At 33.0% G+C, this 24,294-nt stretch overlaps 1 protein-coding gene across 1 annotated transcript; it reads left to right on the top strand.

The window, feature by feature from the left end:
* Positions 1–23: 23 nt before the first annotated feature.
* Positions 24–22,455, top strand: LOC113087453 (RNA-binding protein Musashi homolog 1-like). Its single transcript, XM_026255587.1, has 11 exons — positions 24–89; positions 2,309–2,350; positions 3,492–3,584; positions 13,320–13,368; positions 14,398–14,480; positions 15,393–15,510; positions 17,077–17,157; positions 19,132–19,188; positions 20,646–20,705; positions 20,835–20,989; positions 22,183–22,455. The coding sequence occupies exons 1-11, from the start codon at positions 24–26 to the stop codon at positions 22,222–22,224; spliced, it is 846 nt and encodes a 281-aa protein (XP_026111372.1). The 3' UTR covers positions 22,225–22,455.
* Positions 22,456–24,294: the final 1,839 nt, after the last annotated feature.

Below are 24,294 nucleotides of genomic sequence, written 5' to 3'. Positions count from 1 at the left end.
TCATTGTGAGACTGAAACTTTAAATGATTTTTTTTGTGTCTGTTTGGTATTTTTGGTGCACAGGTTGGGACGAGGTTTGGAATCAAAAGGTGACTATGAGTGTAGAGCTGAAATCATAGTACTAAAACTGTAGACACTGGTAAGATAAACATAGTAGAGCATTGCTGGAGCGCACTAATAGATGGCTACTGTATGCTAGCAGTACACATGAATCTAGCTGGTGTAGAAGGACATTTAGATCAACGGCAGTGCATAACAGCATGGCATGGGGTTGCTAGAGATGGTTATAGAATTAGGATGGAGATAATCTGGTCTAGTGGGATTAGATCAAATTCATGATGTTGCTGTTTTTTTATTGATTGTTTCATAATAATTATATTAGGAATTAAGTGAATAATGTACACCCTACAGATTTCCAGAATTATGATCAAGTATGGTTCACAAGTCAATATAGTGGTTCTGTAATTTTCATTTTATTTTAAATTTTAAGTTTTTATTTAATTTAAATGATATGTCTACTATAGACGGTTTCAACGGCAACAACATAAACAAACATTACTGCGCATGAGCACTTTTGTGGACCTAACTTTACTTCCGGTAGACTTCCAAATAGAATCAATAACAACAGCAAAGTCCCTCTAGAGTAGATATTTTTTGATAACAAACAAATGTTTGCTGCGTGGATCAGGCGGACTTAATGAAAATGCAAATTCATTATTTGCCAACAGGAGATGTTTTAAAGCATAGACTTAAAGCGCGAGAAATAGAAGTTTCCCCAGTAACAGCTGTAAACAAAGCAGAGCTGGTACGCTCACACGCTGCTATCAGGCATATAACATGCAAGTCTTCCTTCAGAAATACAGCGATATAAAAACACCTGTGCCTCGTTTTGATATTTAAACATATAAATGTAAGAATTTATTATTATTAAACGTGCAGTACTTAACGTTACTCAATGAAGCCTTTGTGAAAAAATATCAGTTTTAAAATTGTGGCGAGTCTCCGAAAAAAAAAAATAAACGTATGGGAAACACATCCTACAGCACAACCACCTGAGCCCAGCTTCAGTCTACTCATCACCTTGCCTTTAACTGCGTTTGTAGAAGGCACTGCAGCCAGACCGATATACACAACACAGACTGGAGGTTAACTTAGGTCCAGGCTCGTGCGCCCGATGAAACCGTCTATAAGTTTTTTTTTTCAGTATAAGCCTTTTAGTTTAACTTGCTCCAGTGTGTAATAATTGCAAATATATATATATATATATTGTTTTATCTCAACAAACATAGTTTTGAGTAACAGACATCAAACGATTACATTTTTTGTTGTACAATAACATTACAATAACATAACATAACATACATAACAGCAGATTAAGTAATTTAAAAAAATATATCTCAATAAAGCATCTGTACTGAAACAATTATTCTAAACATCATTAAATCAATAAACATTTACTTGACATGCAAACTGAACATATGAAGTTCATATACATTTTTTGTCAGTTGAATTAAAAAGTAATGGAGACTGTATTTTGTAAACTCTGAAGTGTTGCTAATACACCCTTTTTGAGAACATATTGATGTTGTGATCCCTGCAATTTAGAAATACATTTTCTTTACTTGGTCCCAACAAGTCTTAACTATACCTTTATAAAACCTGCAGAAACCCTATTTGAAAATAATATTTTTAATGCATTTATTTGACAAAATTTATACTTTTTTTTACATAAACTGTAATTATGTTTTTCTTTTCTTTTTTTTGCAATGGTCAGATGATTCAGATGGTGGGGATTTGATGTTATTCCTCTTGCAATTTTTCAGAGGATTTGTCTGTTGTAGCTTTCATTGTCATCGCCAGGTTCTGTGTGCAAGACTTTTTGTGAATGTTGTTTAAGTACAACATTAATTAGAAATATTAGTTGCTTATTAAAATATGTTTTATGACAGTAAAGGAATTAAATAGGTTATAAATCAAATATAGTGTCTTCAATATTCCTTGTGTGGGTGACTTAAAGTAAACAGTGTCTGAGATTAAACAAATCTGCTTGATCAATAATTTCAGTATCTTCTACAGTTTAATGTCCTGAATAACGGCTTATGTGTTTATATAATGATTACATTATACATCTTAGAAGTGTTAACATCAGTAAACATTTGGGAAACAGCTTGTGAGTGGATTTTGAGAATATTTAAGAAATACTATCTTGTCTCTCAGATTCAGACATTTCTGCTGTCATGCCTCTCCTTCCCTCTCGAGATTCAAAGAAGCTTTATTCACATGCTAAACAAATCTCTCTCTCTCTCAGATTGACCCTAAGGTGGCCTTCCCACGCAGAGCTCAGCCGAAGGTGAGTGCTAAGTCTCTGTTCAGGTTAACGTCACACACGTCACTTCTCATTAAAGACACGCAGGTTCTGTTCTGAAACCTAGTGAGTGTTTTAAAGCATCATAAGTGTTTTCTCGATGTGACAGCTCGGACAAACTGCAGGCAGCATAATAAAGAGAAGTGGCATGAAAAGTGGGCATCCTATCATTTTTTTCTTAAACTAAACAAAACTTTTAGAACGATAAGTAAAATTACTTTAAAACAACTGGTTACAAACATTTCCTCTAAAATGTCTATAGTAATTCTTTTGGATCATTATTGCATACTATGATTATCCGTATTGCCTCTTGTCATTGTGTTGTGTATACTGCATCAGTTCACTGAGTGAAGGTGAAGCAGGTGCTTGCTCGGTCTGTAGGCACGTTGCATGTGTCGACACGTGCCCAAGAGTTAAAATATATATAGCATTTTTTTATCTTTCACCATTCCCTATGCAGCAACTTAAAAATGTTGGTTTATTTTTAAATGATCCATATGAGCATCCCTAATAATTTAAACATTATGTGTTTATGTGTTTAGTCAGTTTAATGTGTCCTTGTTAAATAAAGGTATTATTATCTTTAGTATAGGATAAGATTGAATGATTAGATAAACCTATAATGCATTGCAATCATCTCAGTGAAATTTCATCCGAGGTCAAAAAAATTTAAATGTAAAAGTGATTTCTTTTCCTGTCTACACCCTACATTTCTATAAAAAAAATAAAGACACACTACATATACATATTTTTTGTTATGCACATTCGTGCCTTGCATTGATAGCTTAAAAGTTTCCTCTGTGAGTCACATAAAATAAATAGTAAATAAATAGTTAATCTGACAGATTTTCTCCCTAAGTGCAGCATTCCAAATCATTCCATTTTTAGTTAATATGTTCCCTTAGAAGGCAGCTGCATTGACAGTAATGAGTTTTGGAACAGAGTCATACATAACTCCTATGTATATAATGAACACAAACTCTTTTTTTTGACTCTTGTTTACTTTACCTATAAATTTGAGCTGTTATGAAAATATGTATTTAAATGGCTCCCTAGTTTTCTTGTTGGAAATCCTGTAGATGCATTTGATTATTTCATCGTCTCATACTTTTTCTGGTGTTTTCAGCTGGTAACAAGAACAAAGAAGATCTTTGTTGGAGGATTGTCTGTCAACACCACCATCGAAGATGTGAAACAGTATTTCGATCAATTTGGAAAGGTGAGTTCAAGGGCCATATTCTACACTAGCATGAATTTCCTTCATAATCTAGTTTATCATTACCACACTGAGAAGGTTCCAAAAACAATTGCGTTCAGTAAATTTAGAAATCACAATAGAGAATTTCACAAGCAATTACAGAAACTGCAAGTAACACTTGTTACACTTGCACAAAACTTCAATTGTATTTTTTTTTTTAAATATACTCCAGCAATCTTTCTTTTATATACTTAAAAAAAAACTTTGTACAGTGCGTTTTTCATACCTCTCTATGGTCCTTAGATTTAAGCAGTCAGTTTTTGCTGCTGTCACTTTAAGACTTACATATGACAGTCATACTTTTGGTCAGATAGGCAGGTTGAGTTTCTGAATAACAAATAGGTGTTATTTAAATATGGGCGGTCATATGTTAATGAGCTTGGTTGTGATCCTTAGCGTCTTAGCTTCTATAAATGGCTGTAAATGTTAGAGTATGTTTACATAGTACACCTTTAAAACAGAAAAAAACTGTTTTCTATAGTGTCACCCAACATTGTGCTCTTGATGCTGGTGCGTTCTGTGACATTTTCAATTACAAAAAGGCCACAGAAGTTTATCTGTGCATGATATCTCTTTTATTCTCCGCCTGTCTCCACTTGTTCCATTTGTTATTGTCATATTTGTTGTCGGTGGTAAAGAATTGGTGTCCCGGTTGAAGATGGAGTCCTTGTGTAGCTGCTTTTCCTTTTGTGCGAGAGTGGCTCGCTGAGCTGAATACTAGACAACAGAGACTAAAGAAAGAGAAAAGTGTTTGAGCAGAGGCAGGAGACGAGTGAGGGAGGCCGTGTCACCTCCTGTGGGTCGAGGGCACGAGAAGAGAGTGAGAGAAGGGGACGGCCTTTCAAAAGAGCAGAAAGAGTAAGCCATGCAGTACAAAGAGGAGATTTAGAAGTGGGAGTCCTATGAATTTGTTCTAAACTGACCAGAATTATAGGAACAACAAGTCCTGTGAAGGTAGGAAGGAGGGAACGGAGCGACAGAGAGCGAGTGAGGATGTGAAGGTGCTGTTGGTAAAGGGGGAGGATCTCCCGAATCTTAACTAATCTGATGCAACAGCTGCTGCCCCCCCAGCCTTGTTTCCACGGTGACCTGCTGGGTCTATTGTCTCTGCACACATCTCAATGTGATGCCGGGTGCATGTGGGCTCTTTTTTTTCAAATATGTAAATGCACGTGTGGATTCGTTTGGCGCACACACTCACAAACACATATTAGTGGGTGTCAGCAGCTCGTGCACCTGTTGGCCTGCTGGGGTAGACTTCATAGGGCACTGACACAAGTTTAAAGACAACATGAAATCAGTATTTCCCCCGTTTGTACTCAAAAAGTTTGTAATAATTAAGATTTAAAATGTGTTTGAAAATAGTCTTTTTAATGCTCACCAAGGCTGCATTTATTTGATAAAAATACAGTAAAAACAGTCATATTTATAATAAATGTAAAATAAACATATGTATATACATTTTATATTTATTTTATATTTATTTTAAATGTTACCGTTTTTACTGTTAAATATATATATATATATATATATATATATAAAAATTTAAATAAATGCGATATATATATATATATATATATATATATATATATATATATATATATATATATATATATATATATATATATATGTATATATATATGTATGTATATGTGTGTGTGTGTCAGTGTTAATTTTGACACGACATTTTAATTTAGTTTTAGTCTTAGTCTTTTGACTATAATTCTTTTTAGTTTTAGTCAAGTTTTAGTCATCTGATTTGTTTTAATTTTAGTCTTATTTTAGTCGACTAAAATTGCTTGGTATTTTAGTCGACTAAAATTGCTTGGTATTTTAGTCGACTAAAATTGCTTGGTATTTTAGTCGACTAAAATAAGACTAAAATCAATAACAGATTTACTAGACAATATTTTACAGCTGGTATAGGAAACAAACTTTACCAAAATATATAAAACACAAATTCAACTTTATTTCAACACAACTGTGTCTTTATTTCGATTGAAAAGCTTTTATGCAGCAACAAACACTGTCATGATAATGTAAACAATAACTAGCTGCCAATTGACCATCAATAAAAGAAAAATAAAGTTAGGTCCAGGACCTTAAAGTTTACAGCTGAGCTGAACAATAAGTGCATACATTTAAAGTAAATATTTAATAAGTTGGCAGCTAGGTGGATAAAAAAAGTAACAAGATTTTATAAGGTATTCATTTGTCTAGCAATATTGTATGTTTTAAATACTACAATATTGCTAGATTAGTATGTATAATGATAGGATGTGAACATTCATGTTTCACATGACTAATATAGAAATATTTGTGATATTGTCAACAAGTAGAACATTATAAAATATACTAAACATTAGTATTAATCAAATGTATTTATCATAATATTACGTATTAGTATTGTGCTCTCATCTAATTTGAAGAAGGGGCTATTTTACAGTACTTTCAGTTCGTAATATTTAATGCTACAACATCTACGCACTGCACTATTCAAATTTTGCTTAGCTCAATAAACAAAAGAACATCGTTGTGAAATTATATTTGAGAAAATGTCCGGGTGGCTCGTCTGTAAATGTCTTTTCAAATTGGTTGTGTTCTTGCCACGAATGAGCGCTCTGCGTGCTTTACACTTTGTTTTGTTTTGTTCGTCGTCAAACGTGAAGTGAGCTGTGGACATTTTGTCGCTCTTTTAGACAGTAGGGACTTTAAGCAACAGCTGCGAATGGAACGGCTACAGCGACCGGAAGTTTGCCGTCACACCGCTGTAGCCAAGAACGTAAAAGTCACTAAGCAACGGTAAAACAGAACAGTGCAACGCAGCATTAATTCATTTATTGAGATCCAAAAAAATATATAATTTAAAAAAGCAAGAGAAGGATTGCTTTGGGCGTTAAATGACAATCTTTTGTCAGATGAGGAGTTTTTAATATTGTATGATGTAAATAAGTCTAAAAACATAACATTTATTTACCTAACTTCTCACGTTGTAGCGACTCTGGCAAATCAGCTGTTCTCCCGTAGTAGACCGTTAAATTAGAACGTCACAGAGTAGCAGTTAAATTCGCGCAGGCGCAATACAACGCCAGAATGGCGTTGCCGTTCCACCAGAGGCTGTTGCTTAAAGTCCCTATCACCTCTTCGAATGCCGACTTCCCGGGAGCTCATAAAAACTGAAAACCTTCGCTTCACGTCTCAATAAGTCAGGCTCTGATTGGTTCTCTTCTCTCATGCAGTCTGTTCTGTTTTGCCGGTTCTTTTGCTCATTCCTCGCATCTCTCCCGTCTGCTGATTTGATTTTCGTCACAGTCTATTTTCGTCTCGTCCTTTATTCGTTGACGATAATGTCAATCAATTTAGTCATAGTTTTAGTCTCCATCAGTGCCTTCTATTTTAGTTTTCGTTTCGTTTTCGTCAGCAAAAATATATTCGTGACGAAAATAATGACGAAAATATTTAGTCAACGAAATTAACACTGGTGTGTGTGTGTGTGTGTGTGTGTGTGTGAGTGTATATATATATATATATATATATATATATATATATATATATATATATATATATATATATATATATATATATGTCTGTGTATAAAGTTTAAACACAACATGAAGTCTGTATATCCCCATTTATTTGATTAAAAATACTTTATTAAAATCAGTAATATTTAAAATAATTGTAAAATAAATATACAGTTTGTATATACATTTTATAACATTTATTTTATTTTGTACTGTTAAATATCATAACAGTACTGTTTATATATATAAACTTTATTTATGTGGTACAAAGCTAAATTTTCATCATCATTACTCCAGTCTCCCAGAATTTAACTTATGTGCAAAATTGTAATATTGAATAAAAAATTTGCAAATTAAACATTGTTTCCATCCAACGAGTCAAAGAAAACAAAATCATCACTTCCTGATGACCTGACACTAAATATCACTGAGAAAAGTAGGAGAAGTCTTTGAATATAATCATTTTCACATATATTAAATTACTTCCTCTGCGAGCAGACAAAGCACAATAAATGTGGTCATTGCTTTTGGAGCTGGATGACTGCTGTTTGGGAACGATTCATTTAAAACAGTTCTGAGAGGTAATTATACAGAAATACTTTCATGACAGACTTTACTCAGACATTTAAGAACAAAATTTCAGATGTTGTGCAATGAGATCGCTCCACTGGTTAGTCCAGGTATCCCGTCGCATAGCGCAAGTCACATGACTTTTTTGATCTCATGTAGAATTTTATTAGGTAAATGTGTTTCCATCATATTTTATGCTTAATTTTTCTTATTGGATAAAAAGTTTAAAAAAGTTTTTTAATGCACATTTTTAGAATTTGTGCACATAGAAATAGGTGGATGGAAACAGCTGTTATCACATGATCACAATTATTTTTTTTTTTATATTTAGAAACATATATTTACCGTATTTTTTTCTTTTTACTGAGTTTTGGTCAAATAAATGCAGCTTTGCAGTCTTCAGTGTCAAATGATCTTTAAGAAATCATTCTATGCTGATTTGGTGCTCAACTATTACTGGTGTTCTATTATTATTAGTATTAATAATAATTGTCTTATTCTTATGATTGTCAAAGTTGGAAACAGTGTTTTGTGGATGAATAGAAAGAACAGCATTCTTTTTTTAAATCCAAAATTAGATTTTCTTTTTAACATTATTAACATTTTTACTGTCACGTTTGATTAATTTAATGCATTTAAATTGTATTACTATTAACCCATCCCTAACTGTTCAACATTGATAATAATCCGGCATATTTCTTGAGCAGCGAATCAGAATATTAGAATGATTTCTGAAGGATCATGTGACACTGAAAGCTGGAGGAATAATGCTGAAAATAACAAAATATCGCATAGACAGTGAAGCTTAGACGTTTAATGTGTTGCAAATACCATTTTGGGTGTTCAATCACAGAGGAACATTGTGAAAGCAAATTGTATTCCTTGTAGACAAATTGAAACTTTACAAAGAAGAGATTTTTTGCATCGGTTGAATTGGTATAAAAACAATCTGTCCGTCCGAGCCCGTCCAGGAAAACTCACTGCCCTAGAGTGTCCTGATCTTATAGACACAATCCAAAATGCTTCACAAAAGCAAAGTACAGTGAGAGTCCAAGCACTACGACCCACAACTATGGATATAATGAAACATTGAGAGGGAGAGGAACGGACAGACTGGAAAAGTTAGTCTCCAGTCAGCCGTGAGAGCTGTCGATTAGAGAGCTTCACTGGAGTTTTTGTCCGCTGACCTGTTTAATAAGAGCCAGAGATGAGGAAAACATTAAAATCTAGTTTTATCAGATCTTACCCTCTTAATAAAACAGAACTGAACGCTTGCCGTTGTATCGCTGAGTGTTTTGAGATGATTATAGACTTAATAACTTAATAAGACTAAATAAGTCTGTTTTTTCTGCTTATCTATGATGGTGCAAAATAACATTCCTTTAGAAATCTCTAACATTTCTTTCTTAATTTGTCTTAAATCTGCTTTTCGATTTAACATGTAAAAAGATTTTAAGTTGTGTTATAGCTGTTAATTTTTTTACTATTCACTTGCTTCAATTTTCTTCCTTATTTATTTGTTTATTTATTTAAGAAGTTAGTAATTTTCAAAGAACAAATTTTTTTTTTGAAATATAAATTAATTAGAAGTAACATTAGAAATGTCTTTACTGTCACTGTAATGTATCAATGTAATGCATCCGTGATGAATACAATTATTAATTACTTTAAAAAAACAATTATAATAATTTCCCATACCCCAAAATTCCAAATGGCACAAATACAAAATTACACAAAATTAAAATTAAGTTTTGTATTTTTCTATTTCATTATATTATTATTATTATAATGCAATTATTTTTGTTATTACTATTATTTGTATTTTTTATATAATTTATTATATCTAGTTTATTTAGAATACACCCTCTCTCTGTTTCCCACTATGAAGTATAATATATAGTTTTCTTATTTAAAATTGTATTACTATTATTTTATTATTTATGTTTTTAAATTAATTTATTTTATGACTTGATTTATTATTAATCTTTGTTGCTCTTAATCCTTTTTTTATGCTTTCTGTGTAGGGAAGCTTAGTCTTTTACCATAGCTTCCTACAAAAGTGTTTTTTGTTAGTTTTTAGAATTTTGCAAACAGATAATGTTGTTTTTTTCCTAATTCAGATAGTATTTTTTTTTTTTTTTTGTACATGCCATTTTGCAACCATGATGCTAGAGTCTACTGGGTTGCTATGCAGATTCTAGGGCATTGCTGTTGTGCTCTGGTTTGTTGCGAGGGCATTTCTAGGGTGTTCTGGGTCCTTTCTTACCAGTCCAAATGAAAAGTCTCAGAAGATGTTTTGGTCTGTAATTGACATTCTCTTTCACTTATTACAACATTGTAACAAACAGAAGCCTCACGTTGGTCATTTTTCACATTGGTCATCATGCTAATGCTCACAGCAGCTGTTGGCCTGCTGTCTTCTCCTGTATTTGCAGTGTGATTGGATTTGGAAGATGGGGAGGGTGTGTGTGGGATGGACTCAATCAAAGTTTGAATAGGAGGGGTGCAGAAGAGGGTTCTAGTTAAATGTCAGAGTCTAAGAGTGTGTGTTCGACAGCGGCTCATCCAGGCTAAGAGTGTTTGACCTTTCCCATGGTCATTTAACCAGGTGGCACTGAAAAACGCTACCCGGTCACATAAATGTGGCCTGCCACATGACTCTCAAGCGCTTGGACCGGTGCCGTCCCAACAGCTCTCACACAGACAGGAGTGACAGTATAATCCTGAAGAGAGGGCCATCGCTCACTAAATAATGAGGCCTCGGATCAGGAGAAGAGACGGTTAAGTGTTGCTTCACGAGGCTCGTGTTACAGGTTGTGTTGAGTTTCATCAAACGGTTGAAAGTGGGACTGAACCGCGAACAGATTCACACAGTCATCAACTCGCTGTCACTCTGTGGTGAACAAAACCAAAGATTTACCACAGTTAAGGTGTGGAGTTAAACTGGATGCAAAGATGTCAATACTGGAAAATGAATTAGAAATAATATTAGTATAATTAATATTGAGGTTTCATAGGGCTGTCATTTTTGTGAAAAAATAATTTTCGATTTTTAAGACATCAGTGTTCACATTACAAAACGTAAAAAATTTAATAAAAAAATTACTTAACATTGTAATCATTCGCACCAGACGCTCTATTCGCGTTTGGTGTGAATGCAGCATAAGAAGTCACTTTCGACGTCACTGGGTCTTATAGGCGCGTAAAATTGCTGGTATTTTGCTTGTTTGTGAATATTGTTACATGTATATTTTTTAATTGTTTAATTATTTAAAAATTAATAGTGTACATATTTGGTTAAAATTGATTCCCTGTTTTCATGATGATATATATATATATATATATATATATATATATATATATATATATATATATATATATATATATATATATATATATATATATATACTGATAATGTAATATATTAGTAATATTAATATATTATCTAATAAAAATATTAGATGTAATTAAATTATTTGTAAAATAAATTAATTTGTGTATTATTCTTATAAAGTTTATATGTAATAAACTTAAATTTTTAATTTATAGAATTTAATATATAATTAAATAAATAGATATACATTTAATATATACATATATATCTTGTAAAAATTTAAACTCTCTCGCTCTCTCTCTCTATATATATATATGTACATATATAATTTTTTACTAAGTTTATAATTATATAAATGACACACACACACACACACACACACACACACACACACAGTATGTATATATATACGCACGCGCACACACACACACACACACACATAAAACATTTTTGCTTCATCACTGAAAACATATTTGTCTCTCTTGTCAAAGTTTATTTGTCCAGTACTATTTGTTGCAACTATTATCCAGCTCCTCGTCTCTCTCTCTCTCTCTCTCTCTGTTCTATTCATGAAAGGAGAAGCGAGGGAGGAGGTCAGTTCTTCTAATTGAAATTCTTTGCAGAGTCTCCATGGGAATAGTAAACTTTGGAGAGGGTTTGAAGAGAAAGGGGGAACAGGACAGAGAGAGTTATATAAAAGGTTCTCCCCACAAACTCTGAAGACGGAAGAGATTGGAATGAGAGATGTTCATGTAAACCATGACCAGTGGACACAGACGTCTGTTTAATGAGAGAGAGGAATAGACATGTGTTTGCACCTCTGTTTCATTTCTGAGCCGGCTTCTCTGTTGTATTCTCCACAAACAAGTTTCAGGTTTGCATGGAAAACCTAGAAATGTTAGGGAATTTGAAGTCAGAGTCTGAAAAAAGTTACAATATTAATATTAATAATAATTTGCCTAATTATTCTTTGCTCAAAATTTTTTTTTTTTTGCTTGAATAGTTGCTTGTGCGATCTGTAACACACACATACACACACACACACACACACACACACACACACTAACATATATATATATATATATATATATATATATATATATATATATATATATATATATATATATATATATATATATATATATATATATATAATACAAAAAATATTTAATATTAAGCATCAAATATATTTCAAGTGAAAAAATAAAATAATATATATATATATAAATATATATATATATATATATATATATATATATATATATATATATATATATATATATATTTTATTCATTTATTTATCAATGAGTAGAAATAGTGTAAATAATGGAAATCATGAAAATGTCAATGGTCAATATTTATACTTTATTCAAACATATTTTATCTGTTTGATATGCTGCTTGTGTGTAAATCACTGTAAAATTATTATTATTATTATTATTATTATTATTATTATTATTATTATTATTATTATTATTATTATTATTATTACACAACAGGATATCAGAAAATGTTACGGCCTGGAAATGTCGTGGATATTTTTATAGTCAATATGAAATTGTCTAGTTATACTTTGCTCTAAAATATTTCATAACCTTCATCTGATTACTGTGTATGGATTTCTATGAAATAATTTTGAAAAATGTACTTTCATATAATCACGCACAACAGGATATCAGGTAATTTTAAGACTTGTAAAATATTCTTTTTTTATTTTTTATTAAAGAAATCATGGAAATTAATTGGAGAAAATAAGTGCGCAAGTTTCCTGCATTAAAAATGTATGTGCAAATTAAACCACAATTTAAATTAAGCACAATTAAGCATTTTGAAGTGCCACAAAGAACTTATATTTTGCACCACAGACAGTTTTAACACTCTTTTAGTTTGTCATTTGATGTCCAGTGTGACATCTGTGTCTTGAAGCTAAACCAGATCTTATGAAATATCTTATGAAACATCCAGAAGAACAAAGAGGGTTGTTTGCTGAAGCTGAGGTGCTTCAAAGTGTCCATCGCTTTCTCCTCTTTTATTTCAGTCCCTTTCTTTTGCCTCCATCCATGTTGTCTTTCTTGTCTTCTCTCCGTCCATCTCTCTCTCTCTCTCTCTCTCTCTCTCTCTCTCTGTCCCCCTCCCCGCTCGGCCCCTCCATCTGCTGCCCCTCTCTGTTTCTCCAGAGCCTCACAATAGAGCCTCATGCTGGGGTAATGGCTCACAGTGTCTCATCCCTCTCTTTTGTGTGTGTGTGTGTGTGTGTTTTGTCTGCAGGTTGATGACGCGATGCTAATGTTTGACAAAACCACCAACAGACACAGAGGTAAGGCACGCACACACGCAAATACACACACTCACATTCAAAGCCTCTTTGAGTCATATAATTATACGACAACAGTCAAGTGTCTACATGCTTCTGCACTTCTCTTCTCTTCTCTTCTCTTCTCTTCTCTTCTCTTCTCTTCTCTTATATATTTTTCTCATTCATAACTCAAGAAAAGTGATGGAGTTCTAATTTATAATTGAGCTTTAGTATCAACATCATCTCAGACATTTCTCGGGGGAATTTAAAATGAAAATCCATGTAAGATAAAATATATTAAGTGCTATAAATCAAATATTTATTTCACATTTGCTCATTCACAGCTCATAGTTCATGAAACTTAATGGAGTTACATTTCATTTATATTTCTAAATCAGCTTTGTCTCGGATGCTGCTCTTAGACTTTTCATGGAAACACGTCTCGATTCATGTCTTGAACTAACTTGAAAAATTTGATATTAAAGAGATCTTAATCTTGATTTATTTTCTTGCACTTGAGAAATATTTTACTGCTCAAAATTGCATTATCTTTAAAAATAAAAGATACCGCTCAAAGGTTGCTCATTCATAATTCATGAAATGTAATGGAGTTAAGCATCAACTTTAATTTGAAAAAAAAGAGGAAGACCAAACGCTCATCATAGCCTCATATAACCTCAATCAGAGGCATTGCTAAAGTTCATATATGGTAATATGAGCTGGTTTGTAGTTCAGAGTTTAAACCGTCATTCACTTTGGCAAGGAGAGTCTGACTGACAGCCGGTGGGCGGAGCCTGTAGTGAGTGACAGATGAGTGGGCGGGATCGAGTAGGACAGGTGAATGCAGCAGGTGAGGAGCTAATCTCCTGACAGAATGGACTGAATATATGAACAGATGTAAACACAACAAAAGATGGAGAATGAGAAAGGAAAGGAAAGGGGAAAGGTCATGCCAGGATTGGATCAGACACAACTGGATAAGATAAACACTAGATTCAGTGCCATGTTTGTGTGTTTGGTAAAGAGAGCATGTGTGTTCCTGCTCTGCAGGTTTTGGCTTTGTGACCTTTGAGAATGAAGACGTGGTGGAAAAGGTCTGCGAGATCCACTTTCACGAGATCAACAACAAGATGGTGAGAGTGTGTCCTGCTATGAAACGTGGTCTGTGTGTGTGACTGTGTGATAGGTTAAATAGTGTCAAATGTTTCTCCTAAAATTCTGTGCAAAACAAAAATCCAAATGTAACATAAAAGATATAGACTAAAACAAATAACAAAATTTAATACATTTTATTTCTAAAAGAAACTGAATTTGTTAAAAAAAATACTCTTTAATAGCTAATTTAATATACACACGTTATTTAAATATTACTTATATATACTTATATACAGTATTTAAATCACTGGAAAATACAAAATATGTACTAACACATTTATATATATATATATATATATATATATATATATATATATATATATATATATATATATATATATATATATATATATATATAATATTTAATGTTAAAATATATTTATGGGAGAATATATATATATATATATATATATATATATATAGGAAATATATTAGCAAAACATATTCATATATAACTTCAATAACTTCAAGTGTCTTTACTTGAGGAATATTTAACTGCTCAAATGTTGCTCATTCTGAACTCCAGAGACTTAATGGAGTTTCTTAGTTCTTAGTCATTTAAGTATTAAATGCGATATTCTTAAAAAAAAAAAAAAATCAACAAATCTTCATATCTCATCTCTTTTCTCCTTGTACTTGAGGAATATTTAACTGCTCAAGAGTTGCTCATTTATATTTATTTGTATTTGTACTTATTCCTCAGGATCAACTTAGTCTCAAGAAATAAAAATTAAATGAAAAAGAAATATATTTCCTTACTAATGGAAAATGGGGTTATATTTCATTTAAATTGCACTGTCTGTTTTGTGCTTAAAAATTTGAAACAAGTCTCAGTTGATGTCTAGCAATAACTAGAATAACTCATAGAGATCTTATTTGTGATTTTGAAGGTGGAGTGTAAAAAGGCGCAGCCGAAGGAAGTGATGTCACCGACAGGTACGGCACGAGGCCGCTCCAGGGTGATGCCCTACGGCATGGACGCCTTCATGCTGGGAATCGGCATGCTGGGTGAGTTGAGAGCTGTGAAAGGCAAATAATCTCAATGAACACTTCAGTATGAGCAAACCAATGCATTAGTGCAGTGCTGCAGCCCCGTCTGATGAGAGTCTGCCGCTGCCTGCTGTTTCCAACGGGGAACTGCACTCGTGTTTGACAATGTGACTCAAATCAGAGATGACAACAGAAAAACAGGGAGAAAAATTATGCAAAAAATGAGTAGAATTACTGTCATTCTGTGGCTGGGGGGCCTTTACAAAATAATCATAGCAAATACATCAAATACCCATATAACTAATTGTATTTGATTTATATTAACAATGGATAATTTATCAGACATTAAGGCAAATGCAATAAAACATTAATACTGAAAATGATAAGTTAGTGAATTTATGAAAGTACATTAATTTGTGATTTGGTGCACATAATTAATTGTGAATTAAAATCTGAGATAGTACAAATATTATATTATTAATTATTGAAACTAATTTGATTAAACCACTAAAAATCACCAAAACACCACATGATCAAAATATGTTGAGCAAAAATGAGTTTGAGCAAATGCAACAGACATTGAGTGCCAAATATCTCATTAGGAACAAAAGAGAAGCCCTTTTCTTCTTATTTGTGACCCTGGACCACAAGACCAGTCTTAAATGTTAATTGGGATATTGGGATTTCATCTGAAAATGGAATAAATTAGCTTTCATTGATGTATGGTTTGTTAGGAGGACAATATTTGTCTCAGATACAACTATTTGAAAATCTGGAATCTTAAAGTGCAAAAAATAATAATAAAAAAAATTGAAAAATCACCTTTACAGTTTCTTAATGAAGTTCTAAACAATGCATATTACTAATCAAAAATTATGTTTTCATATATTTACGGTAGGAAATTTACAAAATATCTTCATGGAATATGATCTTTACTTAATATCATAATGATTTTTGGCATACAAGAAAAATCGATAATTTTGACCCTTACAAATGTATTTTTGGCTATTGATACAAATATACCCCAGAGTCTTAAGACTGCTTTTGTTCTCCAGGGACACATTTGTGTTTAATAAATTTTAAATCAATTGTGACTGATTTTTATTTCTTGATTATTTTTCTTATACATCTGTTATGATTATTCTATGATTATTTAAAATCCTTTTAATGGAAAGCAATTTAAATTAAATGTGCTATATAAATAATCGGTGTCACTTTACAATCCATTTGTAAATACTAACTCACTACATTAGTCATTAGTTAACATGAACTAACAATTAAAATCTTATAAAGCAGTGGTTCTCAATTCCAGGCCTTTGCATATTTTGCATTTGTCTCTTATTTAACACACCTGATGCAGATCAAGAGAGCTTCATGCATGAACTGTGTTTGAAGTTTATTTCACTTCCGAACATTCATTTTTGATTAAAATCTAAATATGTGAACTTTAGTTAGTGCACTTTGAACTAACATGAGAATTGTATAAACTAATATGAACAAAGGCTAATGACTACTGTAAAAATGCTCATTAACTAAATAATCCTGAATTGCCTCAAACACTATGCTTTCTTCATTCCTTTTCAGGTTACCCAGGGTTCCAGACAGCCACTTACGCCAGTCGTGGCTACACAGGAATCACACCGGGATACACATACCAGTTCCCAGGTAAGTCCACCTTCCCTTACTTCCCTCTGTAGAGTCATCCACTGCAATATCAGAATGCATTATTTTATCCATTACAAGTTAGGAACCATTTTCCCTCTAATCTGATAACTGCACATTTGTTGAAGTGGATTTGATCAAAACACACTCACAAAGACAGTAGTTTTTAAAGCTGCGTGTAGATTTGACTGGTATAGTTGATGCTTTTTGCTATGCGACCCAACGAGACATTTCAGAGAAAATAAATATTTTTTCTCTGTTCTCAGCACTACTCAGACTGTAATTGTTTCTCAGGAGACGTCACGTCAGTAAAAAAAATATTTGCATGGTACTTCTGTAATAAAACTCATACAGGGCAAGAGAGACGCTGTCAGACAAACCAGAAAGTAGGAATTACACTTGATTAGTAACATGACCTTCAAAATGCCATTTACAATAGCTGACATAACGCATCAACTACCTGTCGACGTCAATAGGCTAATTATGCTCTCAGCTACAAGCTGTAAATGCTGGAATACTGTGTCCTATTTTTCCAAATAAGGTTACTGAAAATCTATGCTATATGATATACTATATAATAATACACTTAAAGATGTAAACTTGATTTTAGATATATTTATGCATTATTTATGGACTATAGGGGTGTAATGGTTCTTGTATTCATCCCATACTATCACTGTACAGACGTCACAGTTAGATTCATGCAGTCAGATGACAAATTCAGAGCTGTTTTTAGTTTTATTTTGGCCGTTCTCTATTCCAGGATTGAACACAAGCTGCAGTCACTTCCCAAAATGTCATTTGTGAGGAATTTTTATAAAGTCTATAAAGAGGAGAAAACACCGTACAGAGCATATCAAGTCTTTAGACATGCTTTAATGTCATTTTCTTTTCCTCTTACATTCGTATAATGCATATTAAAGTAGTGGTTATGAGCAGCTGGATTGTTTACCGCGGTAACCAAGGAAACACTGTATCGCTGCTGTTCCATAAGCGCCACCTGCTGTCAGAGAGTGAATTTGCATTTTCATTCAGTCCGTCTGCCGTTTTTGTTCTGTGCAGGTGTTTTATGTAGCACAATTTCACAAATCAGACCATTCTGTTTTTGCTTTAAATCGTAAAATGATACAGTCTAATTTAAATACTCAAAAACTGCTCATGCTACATGTATGTATCACTACTGTCTGTTCAAAATAAATGAAAAAATACATTTCCTGTTGTACCGAACTTGTATCAAACCGTAACCCCCCCAAAAAAGTGAAAAAAAAAATATATATATATATATATATATTTATTTATTTATTTATTTTTTTTACATAAAAAATTTCTATTTTAGGCAATATAGAAATCCACGTAATCCAACATTTTTCACGTATGGTCACCCTAGCTAAATAAAAGCACATTGTTAAACAAACGCCTCAAAACTATCAAATTTACATGATAAAATGTGGTACAGAATCTAAGGTGTAACTGAATGAGCTGCAACATTGCACCTGCAAACAACTGCACTTTAATTACAAGTTCAGTTTGACTAATTGTCACTGATATTCATGGCATAGCAAAATCTGTAGTGTTGCATGATACCGTCATACTGCTCAGCACTAACACTAACCCTTGTGTGTTAAGACTCCATGTCTGACTAACTCCACACCTTAAGATCAGCGATCTAACCACGTCCTCCTTGTGCTTTTTGTTCCTCATGTCCTTCTGCACTTCAATCTGTCCCTTCCTTTCCTCCTGTGTAGCAGCTACACCTGGCTGTAAGTGGCTTCACTGTGTGTGTTTCTGTGCACATATATATGTCTCTCTGCCGCTTGAAAGCTTCCTTTCATGATGTACGTCAGTGTGTTTGTGTAGATAGAACTACGTGTGGAAAAACAATCTCTCTGTGTGTGTGTGTGTGTGTTGGTGTTTTAGCTTGGAGCTTGTTTACGCTTAGTTCATTCACAAACCGCTCGTTTGCTGTTTCTGTTCTAGAATTCCATTTAGAACGGACGCCCCTTTTGACTTCCTCTCACCCCCAAGAGATCACAGGTTAGTCACTCGTCTGGCTTTATGAACACACACACACACATAAACACATGGCTGCACACAAAACACACATGCTGCTGAATTTCCTGCAAACGTCTCGGTTCAATTAAAGGTCCAAGACAGAGCTGCAGTGTGTCATTTCTGCACTGCAATGATGTGTGGTTTTAGACAAGTTTGCTGAAACTAGTCACTGGTTGAGCCTTAAGTTAACATGCAGGACTGTGAAAACACTACTGTTCAAAAAGTTTGGAGTTAGTACGATTTCTTTAATATATATATTTTTTTTTTGGAAAATAATACTTTTCATTCAGTGAGGATGCATTTAATTGATCAAAAGTGGCATTTATAAAATTAATTTTATAATTTTCATAATTTTTTTATATTTAAATGTTTTTATTTTTTACTTTCTATTTATCAAAACTTCAGAAAAAAAATCTAGAAAAATATGAATCAGCACAGCTGTTATTGATGGTATTCATTGATGGTAATCAGAAATGTTTCTTGAGCAGCAGATCAGCATATTAGAATGATTTCTGAAGATCATGTGACTGAAGAATGGAGTAATGATGCTGAAAATACAGCTTTGGATTACTGGCATAAATTACAATGTAATATATATTCAAGTATGATTTTAAATTGTAATAATATTTCACAATATTACTATATTTTTTATAAAATAAATGCAGCCTCTGTAAGCAAACGAGTCTGCTTTCAATAAACAAACAAACAAACAAACAAAAACTCTTACTGATCCAAATAATAAAAAAACACTAGTATTTATATTTTATTTTATTTTCTGTTTCTTTTTTCCTTGAAAATTGTATTTATATAAATTATGCATTGCTTTCAATTTTTATAAACATTTTTATTAACAGACAATATTTCCAAAGCTATATCTTCTATTTTACTTTATACACTGAAGAAACTGAATATTCACAACATTTTCCTTTTAATATAAAAACCTTTATACATTTTTTTTTTTTTTACATTTCTGAAACTGAATTAAAATTATATTTTGGATATAACAAACCTTGTTTATAGGATCATTGCAATCTATATTTTACAGTTGTATTTATATTTTTACTCTTATTTTTTAGCTATATTTTAAACGTATTTTACATATATATACTGAACTGAATATTTAGTGTAACATATTGTTGGGTGGTACTTGATTTTAGCCATTTGGCTTTGATTTGATCTTGAAAAATGTCTTTATTTCCTGCCATAATTAAATCATCAGAATAGTCAGAGATGGAGTAAGTTATTACATTTTGATTAAAAGATTCTAAAAGTAAGCATAAGTATAACATGCACTGAACATGCGTTGTAAGCTTTAAGTTGACTTTTTCACCGTGACATGATGAATTTCCAAGTGAAACAGGATATTAAAGTAGAGCAAGGCTTGAGAATCTTAAACTGAAATGTATTTGTGTGGCATTCTGTCTCTCTCTGTCCCGCAGCCATTCCACTGACGGCCTACGGACCAATGGCAGCGGCCGCAGCTGCAGCGATGGTCAGAGGTACGCAAAATCACATTTACATTGCTTGTTTGACGATGTACTTTTATTTGTCCGATTTGAAAATGTAATAAACTCCTTCCACTTGTAAAGCACCTTGTGAATGTTAAAGATGACTGTACTTCACTGTAGGTTCCACCCACTCACGTACCGCCGGCTTCCTGGGCACCAGCAGCCCTGGGCCAATGGCAGACCTGTATGCAGCAGCCAATCAGGATTCAGGAGTCAGCAGCTATATCAGTGCGGCAAGTCCCGCCCCCAGCACAGGGTTTGGACATGGACTCGGGGTAAGTACAATCAGATACACACATACACATTCAGAAATATAACATTATTGTCAAAAAGGACAAAAGTAATAAATATAAAAGTCCAATTGACTTGTGCCAAGTCTGAGGTTTATTAGAATAAAGTACATTATTGATAAATGTGTATATGTTATTGATTTATGTGCCGCACTGATTCCAATTTATATTTTAGTTTTATGTTTTAGTAATTTTATCATGTGCATTTGTGTTTTTTTTATGCAGATATTTATATTTGGTTTTAATTCATTTTAGTTTTAGGAAAGGTGTTTTTGTTTTGATTTTCATCTAGTATTATATTATTGTATTTTAGCATATTTTAATTAATGAATTAATGAAAATACCTTTTAATAGGTTTAGTTTCAGTTAATGATAACAACACTGCCATATTTATGTTTTAATTTTTGTTTTAATTTTAATCAGTTTTGTTATGTGATTTTTTTACGTGATGTGACGTATTTCTTTAATAGTTCATTTCTAATTTTCATTCAAGTTTTTCTATCTATCTAATACTTTTATTTTATTTTATTTAAGTTAATGGAGATTATTTTTTAAAGTTTAAGTTAACAATAACAACACTGCTAAGAACAAGCCTCTCATAAATGTTTTACCCTCATTTATATGCAATTTGTAGTATTTATTAATATTCTGATTAATTCTTAGAATTTTACATTAATATATATTTTTATTTTTATAATAATATTTACATTTTCATTATAATAATTTTAGTACTTCAACTTAAACTTCTCTTGTAAGTTTTTCATGTAATACTTTTATTTAAATTTGTAGAAATTTGAGTCATTCTCATTCTCCTTCATTCAGATTTCAAGTTTATTTAAATTCCCAAAAACAATTGTTTTAGTTTTAGTTATCGATAACAACACTGCTATTAACACATTGCACCAGAAATGAGAACCACTGAAACAGAATGACATGTCTAATAAAACATTTTGTACAGACAAATTACAATAAGCAATTTAATAAAAATATGAGGTTAGCATTTCTGCTTTGAATCCCTCTAGAATTTCTTGCCACAAAGTCTTCCATTGCAAGTGCATTAACGTAAACACGATTGTTGCCTGTTTTTACAAACTAAATGCATTATTTCCATTATTATCTCACTGAGGTTGTACTGAACCTAGAACATTCCATTAAATTTGCTATTTCTCTCTTCCAAGGGTCCTTTGATTGCAACGGCCTTTACCAATGGCTACCACTGAGGGGTGTCCAATCAGAGCCCAGCATGGGAGGAGAAACTCACGCTCTTGTGAACCGTGAGCACTGCTGGCGACATGACGTGCTTTTGGGACGAACCCCACGGGCGGCTACGGTCCCTCCTGACTCCGCTCTGGAGTTTACACCTTTTCTTTTTCTCTATTCTCTACTAACATCACTTTCCGTTTTCCTCATCCCGTATTTCCTTCCTGACGTATCCGACTCATTTATTATATGCTGCGGTCTGTCTTCCGAAAGAAAAAAAAAATGAAGAAAAAAACATTGTCAAAACAATTTTGTTTGATTGTACGTGCGGAAACGCAAGGAATTTCGTTTGAATTTCGACAGTTTTTCTGCATTTGTTACGTATTTTTGCGGACTGTGTTTTTATGTTTTTACTGTACTCATGCTGTAACGGATGATGACGAGAAGACAGTGAGAGAGAAAGAGAAAGAAGGGGCACGAAACTGGAAAAAAAGTCCAGGATTTGTTTGGATTCAAGCGAATCCAAAACAACAGCGAACAAATACGTGAGAATGAATCAAATTTGTGAAAAACAAAGCAAAACGACTGGACAAAAATGTATATTTTGGTAGTTTTTACACAGCATTTGTAATGTTATAACGAACATTCTTAAGCTGAATCTGTTATTTTTCCCGTAAATTTGGTTTTACATAAGAAACAATGGGCCTCATTCATGACTTTTCTGCGTGAATCTGCATTCTTCAGTTTCAGATGTAAGAATATTTGACACGTTTTTACACAGAACTCCGTTCTGCTCATGTTGAGGCTCATTGTTCAGATTCTTTTTGTAGATACTGTATATATATGCATGGATTTTGGGAGGATTCAAGGGTTCAGATCGAATGATGGACCGGGGTTTGTGGGAGGGCTGAGGGTCCTTTATGGTTCTTAACATGCAAACGTCTTTCTTCACATTCAGTCTTGCATTTCTGAGACTAGTTTCATGACCAAGTTGGACCGATGTGGGTCTGGGTTGTGCTTTTCTCGTTTTTGACTCCATTTATACTAAGATCAAAGTTTTGATCCTAAATTCTCTGAATCAAACGGACCTTTTGGTCACTTCGGTTTTGTATGAATCCTCACGCTCGTGAATTTGAAACCAGTTAGAAACCACGTTGTTTGATGTTTGCTGTCACTTATGAGGCGTCACACCACATCGCTGAAAAACCAGGTTGCGTTTTCCATTAGAGCAAATGATTTGGTCCCACTTTTGGGAAACGGAAACGCGGTCTTGATCCGCCTCATTTTCGAAGAGCACAGCTGCTGGGCTTCTCTTCATGCTGTTTTTGGAAATATATATTATATATATAAAAAATTTGCGCAGTGTATTTCTATTGTAAATTTTTCCCTTTTTCCTTTTTCTGTTCATTTTTGATGGTACAACGCTGTTTTTTTTGAAGAAATGAAGGACAAATTTACAAAGCAAAGGAGTCGTGAGCGTGTGAGAGATGTGCGTGTGTGAGTGTAAGTTAGACTGAAGTATGGAAGTACACATAGCTAGTTTACATGCATTCAACTGCCACCTTTGAAACTGTCTCGTCTCTGCCAGCAATGGAGAGGAGCGTCTCTGAAATCACAGCTCTAATGGAGGCCTTCTGGGGAAATTGTTACGCTTGACTAATAATAGACATCCAGAGTGATTTTTTAGTTGTTCTTTTTTCATTTCAGCAACATTGCATCTGTTTGATTTCTACTTAATTGCATAGATTTTCAGTCTTCCATTTGACACGTGTAGCCTCTCTTTGGAGCAGTGGTCACGTGACGACCGAATCTCCAGCTGACGGGACGCCTCACAAAACTACTGCACGGCACACACTGTAACTATTTAACCAACGCAAAGCAATAAGTTAATTTTAAACTCAAGTAATAATGAATGCCGTTAACGGTGGTACGAATACGACGGCGATTATGTGGCATTAAGAATTATTTTTTAGAAGAAGAAAAAAAGCTATATTTTTCAAGATCCGTTTTAACCCCTTGAAAGTTTCTCTGATTTTTACCGTATATGTTAGCTGTTTGTTTGGATGATTTGTTGAAGGGGATCAGCGGCG

Source organism: Carassius auratus, chromosome 5 (genome assembly GCF_003368295.1).
Source record: "Carassius auratus strain Wakin chromosome 5, ASM336829v1, whole genome shotgun sequence".
In the NCBI taxonomy this organism is placed as follows: Eukaryota; Metazoa; Chordata; class Actinopteri; order Cypriniformes; family Cyprinidae; genus Carassius; species Carassius auratus.
This window is presented reverse-complemented; position numbering and strand designations above follow the sequence as displayed.